At 36.3% G+C, this 10,171-nt stretch overlaps 1 protein-coding gene across 1 annotated transcript; it reads left to right on the top strand.

Annotated features, from left to right (window-relative positions):
• Nucleotides 1-771: 771 nt before the first annotated feature.
• LOC123944296 (olfactory receptor 4F3/4F16/4F29-like) lies at nucleotides 772-1,743 on the top strand. The gene has a single exon (XM_046009261.1). It carries the CDS (start codon nucleotides 772-774, stop codon nucleotides 1,741-1,743), a length of 972 nt encoding a protein of 323 aa, XP_045865217.1.
• Nucleotides 1,744-10,171: the final 8,428 nt, after the last annotated feature.

Below are 10,171 nucleotides of genomic sequence, written 5' to 3'. Positions count from 1 at the left end.
AGAGAAATGAAAACCAGAATAACAGTGAGCTATCACTTTACACCCACTATTCTGGCAACAATTAAAGAAAGTATTAATATAGAAATATGTGCTATTCCAGTTTTTTTTGAAAGCTGTTGGGCAACACTACTATTCAAAAATATGTGCACTTTGACCCAGTGATGTAATTTCTGGCAATCTGTGACACAGAAAGGAAAGCATTAATACACAAAGATGTATATATATATGGATAGTTATTTATAGCATTATCTGTAGGGGCCAATAAATTAGAAATAAGTTAAATGCTTATTAATAGGGAAATTGGTAAATAAATTATGGTCCATCCACACTGAATATTGGGTAGCCATTTAAAAGAATAAATTAGACACCTCTCTAGAGAGTTCTATGTGCCTTTCTGCACGTTTCAATTCTGTGGCATATTTCAGTGTACAAATTAGAAAGTATGTCTATCTCCTGATGTAGTTCCTTAAATTCATAGGTGAATTTGTCTACATTTTCCCTATTTCATCACACACTGAAGACCAAACTAAATTTGAGGCATATGATTAAATGATAACAAAGATCTAGGCATGGGAAAAGTTTTGGTGCTGGCTCTCTGTGATTTTTGTACTATGTAAACTCTATGTAACTGTGTACAATGGCTAAGCGATCTTTTGTTTTTGACATTTGTGTAACCCTTATAGCCAGGCGTCCCTTTTAATGTAAAAATCGTGTATTTCTCCCTCTTATGCTCTGCAGGTATCTTCAGGATTGGCCTAGCACAAGAAGTTGATGGGCGGAGGAAATCACTCTGTGGTGTCTGAATTTTTGTTGCTGGGACTCAGCAGTTCTTGGGAGATTCAGATTCTTCTTTTTTTGTTTTTTACTCTATTTTACATAGCAAGTATGCTAGGAAACCTTCTCATTGTGCTCACGATCATCTCAGACCATCACTTACATTCCCCCATGTACTTTTTGCTGGCAAATCTTTCCATCATCGATACAGGTGTTTCCAGCATTGCAAGCCCAAAGATGATTTATGATCTTTTCAGAAAACATAAAGTCATCTCCTTGACAGGGTGCATTACTCAGATGTTCTTTATTCACACAGTTGGGGGTACGGAGATGGTGCTGCTTATAGTAATGGCCTATGACCGATACATTGCTATCTGTAAGCCCCTCCACTACCTGACCCTTATGAGCCTAAGAATGTGCATTTCTCTTTTGGCTGTTGCTTGGACCATTGGACTCATCCATTCTGTGGCCCAACTGGCTTTTGTTGTAAACTTACCCTTTTGTGGTCCCAACAAAATGGACAGTTTTTATTGTGATTTTCCTCGGTTTATCAAACTTGCATGTATAGACACATACAGACTGGAATTTCTGGTCACGGCCAACAGTGGTTTCATCTCCATGGGCACTTTCTTCATCTTGATTGTGTCTTACATTTTCATCCTGGTCACAGTTCGCAAACACTCTTCAGGTGGTTCATCTAAGGCCCTCTCCACTCTCTCTGCTCACATCACTGTGGTAGTCTTTTTCTTTGGCCCCTGTATTACTGTCTATGTGTGGCCATTCCCTACATTACCCATAGATAAATTTTTAGCCATCTTTGATGCCCTTATCACTCCTTTTATGAATCCTATTATCTATACATTCAGAAATAAGGAGATGAAAATGGCAATGAGGAGACTATTTGGCAAGGTTCTAAGTTTCAGGAAGAGTTTTTCCATGACCAATCAAAGACATTCAGATTCATCTTGACTATTCTTGGAAATTAATGTCTTTAATTAAACTTTTCATAAATTTTTTTCCATTTTATTTAATAGTTTTAATATCCACTGTGAAAATCCTCCTCAAGAACTCTATTCTGATCTGATCAGTTTTTCATAAGGACCCTTACCCTGTGGATCCTGGAAGTATTGAAGAAGAATGAATTCAGCCTTTAAATGAAGTGTCTTTCTTGTTTATTATAGAAGAATATGAAATCTCACATACTGGGTACATTTTCCTTTAAAACAAAATGTTGGATACTCTTCTCTTTGGTAGTGATTCTCAAAGACATGTCTCTTCCAATCTATTTGTGTACTGATATTCATGCCCTCCGAGTTTCTCATGTTTACTATGCTTGAAGGTGTACACAAATTGAAGAAGTTGCTTAGATAGCTTTCAGAATTTGAGGCTTCTAACTAGATTTGACTAGCCACACTCAGATTTAGTTAATACTAAGTTTTTTATTAAAAAACTTTTTTTTTTTAAAAAGTAGGTCCCATGCCCAGCATGGAGTCCAATGTGGGGCTTGAATTCAGAACCCTGAGATCAAGACCTGAGCTGAGATCAAAAGTTGGATGCTTAACCAACTGAGCATCCCAGGTGCCCTAATACTGAGCTTTTTAGATTTAGTTGGGATTGAAAGGTGAAATTTGGGATAAATCAGAGTGACAACTCAGGAAGTTTTAATATTATTACTTAATCCAATGTTTTGAAACAGAAGATGTAAATTCCTACGCCACTCAGTATGTATCATAATTATATTTTACCCCAACTATTTCTTAAATAATTTTTAAATGGTAAGGAAAACTATGTGAAAATTAAAAGATTATAAATGGATTGAATATTTTGGATCTAAGGATAGGTGGCACTGGTTTATAAATAAATAACAAATGCAAAACATTTCTATATTATATGGATCAGGTTTATAACTATATAAATAGCAAATACAAAGTATAGACATTACAAAAGAAAATTTATTACAAAGCTGTCTACAAATAAGAGGTATGTTAATGAACTGACTATAATGAAGACATGTATTAACTTTCCATGTGATAAAAATATTATATATAATTATTTAAAAAATAAATATATTGTTCAGAAGTGGTATAAATAACTATCCAAAGACTATCTCACTATTTTTTCTGTGTTGCCAAATAAATAGGAGTGGGTGTTGAGTGAAGACATTATTATTCATGTGTGTGCTAGGTGACTTGTTATGAACAAACAGTAGGAAGGGGCAGAGAGAAAGAGAGAGAAACAGACTCCCTACTGAAAAGGAATTCAGAGCTCATCCTACTGCAGTCTTTGATCCCGTGATCCTATTTCATCCATTCCACCCCCACCACCTCTCTGATAACCATCAGTTTGTTCTGTATAGTTAAGAGTCTGTTTCTTGGTTTGTTTGTCTGTCTCTCTTTTAAACATTTCTGTCTATTTCATCTAAGCTGTTGAGTTTACTGGCATAAATTTGTCCATAATATTCCTTATTCTTCTAAAACTTGTACGATCTGCAGTGATGTATCCCTTTTCATTCTTGATGTTGATAATTTTCTCTCTTTTTTTTTTCCTGATCAGTTTGGTGAGAAGTTTATCAGTTCTGTTGAGCTTTTTAAACACAAGCTTTTGATTTTATTGACTTTCTCCTTGTTTTTCTCTTTACTTTTATTCTTTCTTTCTTTTTTTTTTAAGATTTTATTTATTTGACAGAGAGACACAGCAAGAGAGGGAACACAAGCAGTGGGAGAGGGAGAGGGAGAAGCAGGCTCCCCACTGAGCAGGGAGCCCGAGATGGGGCTCAATTCTGGGACCCCAGGATCATGACCTGATCTGAAGGCAGACGCTGTTAAACAAAAGAAACCCAGAGTTATTTGGCCCACAGATATTCATTTATTCCTAATGTGTGTGTGTGTGTGTGTGTGTGTTTGTGTGTGTGTATACTTTTTAATAAGTTTACTGACACATATCTTAATGACAGAAGATGTTAGTTAAGGATGCCTGGGTGGCCCAGTTGGTTAAGCAACTGTCTTTGGCTCAGGTCATGATCCTGGAGTACCCTGATAGAATCCTGTATTGGGTTCCCTGCTCGGTGGGTAGTCTGCTTTTTCCTCTGCTCCCTGCTCCTGCCTTCTGTCACAATCTCTGTCTCTCTCTCTCCAATAAGTAAATAAATAAATAGATTTTGGATGGGATGCACTTTCAATCTGGAAAGTCAAGTCTTCTTTTATTTCTGCAAAGTTAAAAAAAATTTTATTTATTTATTTATTTATTTATTATTTATTTAAGAGAGAAAGAGAAAATGAGAAGGAAAGGAGGGGCAGAGGAAAAGGAAGAGAGAATCTCAAGCAGACTCCCTGCTAAGCATGGTGCCTGATGTGGGGATTGATCACAGACCTCTGGGTGAGCCCCCCAGACAGCACTCTGCAAAGCTTTTAAAATGAGAGCCTTAAAGATGTATTCTGTTTCATTTGTATTTTCTTTGGGACCCCAATTATATGCATATTGAATCTGTCATATTCTTCTTCCTTGCTTTTTAATCTCTTAGTGCATTTCCATTTCATTGGGTTCTTGTCCTTATCTTTATCTCTCCTTACTGTGTTTTCAGCAGTATCTGCTTTCCCTTGGTCTCTTTACAATTCTACCTATCTGTAAAAAATAATCTTTTCTACTATTTCTTTCTTGAGATATGCCTTTTAAATTTAATGTCTTTCTGTTATTTTGTCATATCTTTTTGAGATTTTAAATTACTAATTATGTATCCTTTAAAAAATTAAAGTCAATCAGTCCTGTAAGTTAAAAAATCCATGGTAAAATATTTGGTCCTAATTTTCATCTGTTCTAGGGCAATATTTTTCTGGAGTCTGTTTCTTGCCATTTGTTTTCAAGCTTATTTTCTCTTTTTAAACTGTGTAGATCTTGCACTGGCTCTTTTTATTTCTAATTTCTTTAATTTTAATTTTTTTTCTTTTAAAAGTTACCTCACACTTATTTAGTATTTTATAGCTTAGAAAGCATAAAGTTTGTCTGTGGTAATCTTATACTCTTTTTTATTAAAAATTTTTAATTTGCTTTGTAGGAGTTTCATGTCAGTGAGCATATGGAACAGTGTTTCATTTGGTAGGATTTTTTTTTCCTCATCAGATAATTCTTTTTTCTTCATTTGTGTGAAGCTTTTATTCCTCTTTACCTCTATAAGCCATTGGAGTTAGTCAGGTTGTTATGCCCAAGTTTTTGTGTCCGAGAGACCACCAAGGAGCCAACACCAATGCAATCACACGAGGGTTTATTTGACAAGGTTAAGCTTGGGCCCAAGTATACCCGACACAGTGGAGTAGGGACTTGGACCCCGAACCGGATTACAGTCAGAGTTTTTAAAGGCAGAGTGGGAGTGTACTTGGCAGTAGATAATTGGGCCAAGACTGCTGGCTCAGGTGAGGACAAAGGGGATGTTCAGAAGGGCTATCAGGGTAAAGAAGACTGTCAGGACATTGGAGGCCTGGTTATTATCAAGTCAAGGCCGTTTCTTCCACTGAGGAGGCACTAACATGACGACAATTGGGAGTTTCCTGGTGGAATGTCACATTTTTCCTATCAAGTGTTCTTGTTAGTGAGATTTATGTTTAACTCTATTTCCATTTTCTTCTGCCTCAGCCTCCTTCAGTTTTATGGAGGGGAGGGCGATGTTAGGACTAGACTAGAGGTGGGTACAGTCTTATTTTTCTTGGCCTCCACAAGGTTATTATAGGGCTGTATAACACAAAAAGATTTTTTTTCCCCTCTCCTTAATACTGAACAGATAAACTATTTCTTATAATTTGCATTTCTACTTCTATCATAAGTAGTAAAAAATTGCAGGATTGATTTATACTTATTTTCTGAATTTTCTCTCTCAAGTTTTTAAGTCAGATGCAAAAAAACCTTGTATCTGATACTTTTTCTTTGATACTTATCTCCTTTTTTGGTACTCTCTTTCTCTTTCCCCTTAATCAATGAAAATACTACAGTTGCATATGACATAAGAAGTTTTGGAACTGGAGGGGACTGTAGGAATCATTTTCTAGAGCTTGTTCATTTTACAGTTGAGGAAATGACACTATAGAGATATGAAGTGAGTTATCTGAAGATATAGGGTGAGTTACTGGCTAGATTAGAATAGAATTGATCTCTCTTCTGATTCCTAATTCAAAACCAGTTCTTCTTTTTTTTTTTTAAAGATTTTATTATTTATTTATTTGACAGAGAGAGAGATCACAAGTAGAGAGAGAGGCAGGCAGAGAGAGAAGGAGGAAGCAGGCTCCCTGCGGAGCAGAGAGCCCGATGCGGGGCTCGATCCCAGGACTCTGAGATCATGACCTGAGCCGAAGGCAGCGGCCCAACCCACTGAGCCACCCAGGCGCCCTCATAACCAGTTTTAAACACAATGTGGTTGTTTCTGACTTAAAAGTAATATTTTTAATGTGAAGTTGTAGATCATATAGTAGAATATGCAGCTGAACATTTCCATACTATGGATGTGGTAGCTTTTCATTGTAGAGCAGAGCAGATTTACGAATAATTAACACACACACACACACACACACACACGCACACTAACCTGGGAATTTCTCTGAAGGTTCCCTTTTTAACTGCCATGGTTCTTTGGCAGAGTTGAGTTTAACATAAATATAAGATAGTGTATATTCACATGTTCCTCAGGAATCCTTCTTTAGCCTTACTTATGAAATAAATATTTCAAATTAAGTAAAGAAAATTGTGTGTTTTCTTAAATTTTGGGGGTCACTTTGTCCTCTCTTTGGTGACTCATTAATAGTCTCCTCTGTTGCCAGGATTCTGAATGAAAATTCCCTTGAATAAATGAACTCATACTGGTGATCCCAAATCTCTGCAGTGTCATACGGTCAGTATTCTCCTCTGTGCCAATTAGCCATATCTCTTAAAATAATAACATTTTTATAGTTATCTGTGGATGAAGTAATGTTAGTTTTAACCAGGGAATGTTAAATATGTTTAACTCTTTGGAAACAGTCACATGTTAGGTTTTTAAATGAGCGGGTGGGTGACAAATATAGAAATATCCAAGGGATACTGGTGTACAGTGTTTAAGTCCCCAAAGATCAGCATTGAATAGATTTTTATGGTGACAAGATTGTTTTGTACAGAGATCAATAATATGTTATTTTGTACAATAGAAGCAGCTTCAGTTGAGCTTAATGAGCAAGAACGAATACAAATGAGAAGAAAAAGGACATGTAGTCAGAAACAGAAATTACCTTTTATTCCTCCATTAGTATCTAAGTCTGAGAACCAAAAAAAAGATTTCAAATGGTGAGGAGGCCATATTTGAAGAGGGAATAAAATATGACTTGGTTTAATCCTGGACTTTATTTCATTTCTTGATATGGAGACAGAACATCTTTGTTTTCTCTATTAATCAGACTGGTGAGATCTGGGTCTCTTCTATGGGAAGCTAAAAGGAGTACATATGGATCAAGACAGAATGGGCCAGGAACTCAATCAGACTGCTCCGAGATGCAGGTATTATATAGAATTTGCCTTCTCCTACCATGGTTATTTAAATAGCATGGAAAATTATAGATGTGTTTGAAGTAGCTAAGAAGCCCATATGCTTTTGAACAGTTGAGGACAACGCTTCATTCTTTCTCATTTCAGTCTGGCTAAGATGCTGACTGAAGAGCATGGGACATCCAGAAAGGGCTGTGTCACCCTGAGGTGTGTCAACATCAGAAAATCATGAGAAAAGAGAAGTGTTCTCTATATACTGGTTGAGAGGCGGATGAGGGAATCAATTTCGGTTCTATCACTTAATTGTTCTAATTTGTTGGTTTCCTCTTGGTTTAGATTTCCTTCATTGCAAAGAAAGCTGATAATGCCAACTTTATGGTTTTTATAAATACCAAACAACATTATGCATTTAAAGAAGTTATTATGGTGTGTTACACATGGTAGTCCCTGTTTTTGTTTTCATTTTGACTGTTACCATTAAATTCATAAATAATTCATCAAACATTGCTCCAGTTTGGGAGATATTTCTTGATTTTATATATATAATCCTGATTATATTTCCTTTTTTGAAAAAAGTTTTATTTATTTGTTTGAAAGAGAGAGGGAGAGAGAGAGAGAGAGAGCAGGTGGAGGAGCAGAGGAAGAGGGAGACTCTCAAGCAGCCTCCCCATCAAGCATGGAACCTCATGGGGGCTCAATCCCATGACCCTGAGATCACGACCCCAGCTGAAACCAAGAGTTGGATGCTCAACAGACTAAGCCACCTAAGTGTCCCCCTGCTTATATTTCTTAATTATATTATGTATTATATAAATTCTTTAAGCCCACATATGAAGCTATCTAAATAAATTATATCCATATCTTATGTGGTGTAGGTTTAGATTTTTTTTTAAAGATTTTATTTATTTATTTGAGGGGTCTGGGTGGCTCAGTTAAGTGTCTGGCAGTTAAGTGTCTGCCTTCTGCTCAGATCATGATCCCTGGAGCCTGCTTCTCCCTCTCCAGCTCCCTTGATGCCTGTGTTCCCTTTCTCACTATCTCTCTCTGTCAAATAAATAAATAAAATATTTTTTAAAAAAGAAAACTTACCACCTTTACAATATTTATTTTAAAAAAGATTTTATTTATTAGAGACAGAGGGAGAGAGAGAGAGAGAAAGGATGAGCAGGGGAAAAAGCAGAGGGAAAGGGAGAAGCAGACTCCTCACTGAGCAGGGAGCCCAATGCCAGCTGGATCCCAGGACCCTGGGATCATGACCTGAGCTGAAATCAGATGCTTAACCGACTGAGCCACCCAGGTGCCCCTAGGACTTGATTTCTTTCTAAGAAAGCTCCGAGCACTCTAACACTCTCGGTATCTTTTTTGCTTCACAAATTCTATGATCATATTACTTATTTGACATTTATTATATAGTACTTTTTAATTATTTATATATTTGTGTATGAGCTAAAATGTAAAAGCCTTAAGGATAGTGGATATTTTATTTTATTAATTAAAAAAATTTAAATTAACATATAATGTATAACATATAATGTCAGGGTTACAGGTCTGTGATTTGTCGGTCTTACACAATTCACAGTGCTCACCAGAGCACATAGCCTCCCCAATGTTCATCACCCAGCCACTCTATCCCTCCTCCCCTTCACTCCAGCAACCCTCAATTTGTTTCTCGAGATTAAGAGTCTCTTATGGATTGTCTCCCTCCCTGAATTTGTCTTGTTTCATTTTTCCCTCTCTTAAAGGGTAGTGGATATTTTAACAGTTCAGTAAGTCTGCAATTTACTGTAACAATGCACTGTGCTTAATAGGCATCTAGCAAATGTTTGTTGATTGATTACCGATGATTATGATAAAGGGCAAAATGAATGATATAGCAAATTTATAATAATATGCTAATTGAGTCATGTAAGTAATCCAAAAGGAATTAGAGAAGAGGGAGCTACAAGGAGAGGGATTTCTCTGGAATATGGGACTTATAACTAACTGCAGATAGGGAAAAGATAGTGAATATGGTAGCAGTCCGATGCAGAAAATACTATCATTATGATGGGCTTCATTAAATTCTGAAGTGGCACTGTGTTATAAAATCATAGAAATGTTAGATTACTTAGCATCACTCACCTCAGCCCCTTTATTTTACAAATGATGAAACTGAGTTTAACAATGAATCATGGAACACTACATCAAAAACTAATGGTGTACTATATCGTGAATGACGTCACATTAAAAAAAAGTGAGTCAAGTTGTAGAAGGGATGGGAAAAAGAACTTAAGTTCTCATAGAGTTAAAGCTAGGATCTTATCACAGTTTTCTAATTCCAAGTGCTGTATTCTTTTTGCCATTCCATGAACCATGAAAAGTAAACATGGTATGGGCAAAGTTCTACAAATATAAATCACATATATTTTTTTTTTCTGTATCACATTAGCTCAATATGTTTAGATTCTTCAGGGAAAATCTCTCTTCTGGCTTGTTAGAATTTCATTATATGTTCTCATAGCTCAAGCTCCATGATCACTTCCACTCCCTGAGCTGTGCTACAGTAGCTCAAAAACTTCAGAATTTCTATATTATCTTTTTTCTTAAGGAGGAAAAGGTGAATATGATTTGATAAAATGCAAAAGCATGGGGCTAAACACAAAGGAACATTAATGAGACTGATAGCATTGCATGTAGAAGGCAATCAAAGGGGTAGGGAAAACAAAGATCATCATAAATTGCCCGAGTTTTCGGGAACTCCATGAGCAGGAGTAACAAACTCTGAGGGAAAAATCAATGAGCTCATTTCCATTTCTTCTTTGTTCTCTCATGTTATTCCAGGGCATTCCTGGTATGCCTCTTACAACTCTTTTGATTTAGCAGATTTTGCTTAATCTTCTCTTGCAAAACTGAGGGAATT

Source organism: Meles meles, chromosome 6, assembly GCF_922984935.1.
Source record: "Meles meles chromosome 6, mMelMel3.1 paternal haplotype, whole genome shotgun sequence".
NCBI lineage: Eukaryota > Metazoa > Chordata > Mammalia > Carnivora > Mustelidae > Meles > Meles meles.
This window is presented reverse-complemented; position numbering and strand designations above follow the sequence as displayed.

Excerpts from the sequence above, each read along its gene's own strand:
- LOC123944296 (XM_046009261.1), top strand. The coding sequence starts at position 772 with ATGGGCGGAGGAAATCACTCTGTGGTGTCTGAATTTTTGTTGCTGGGA.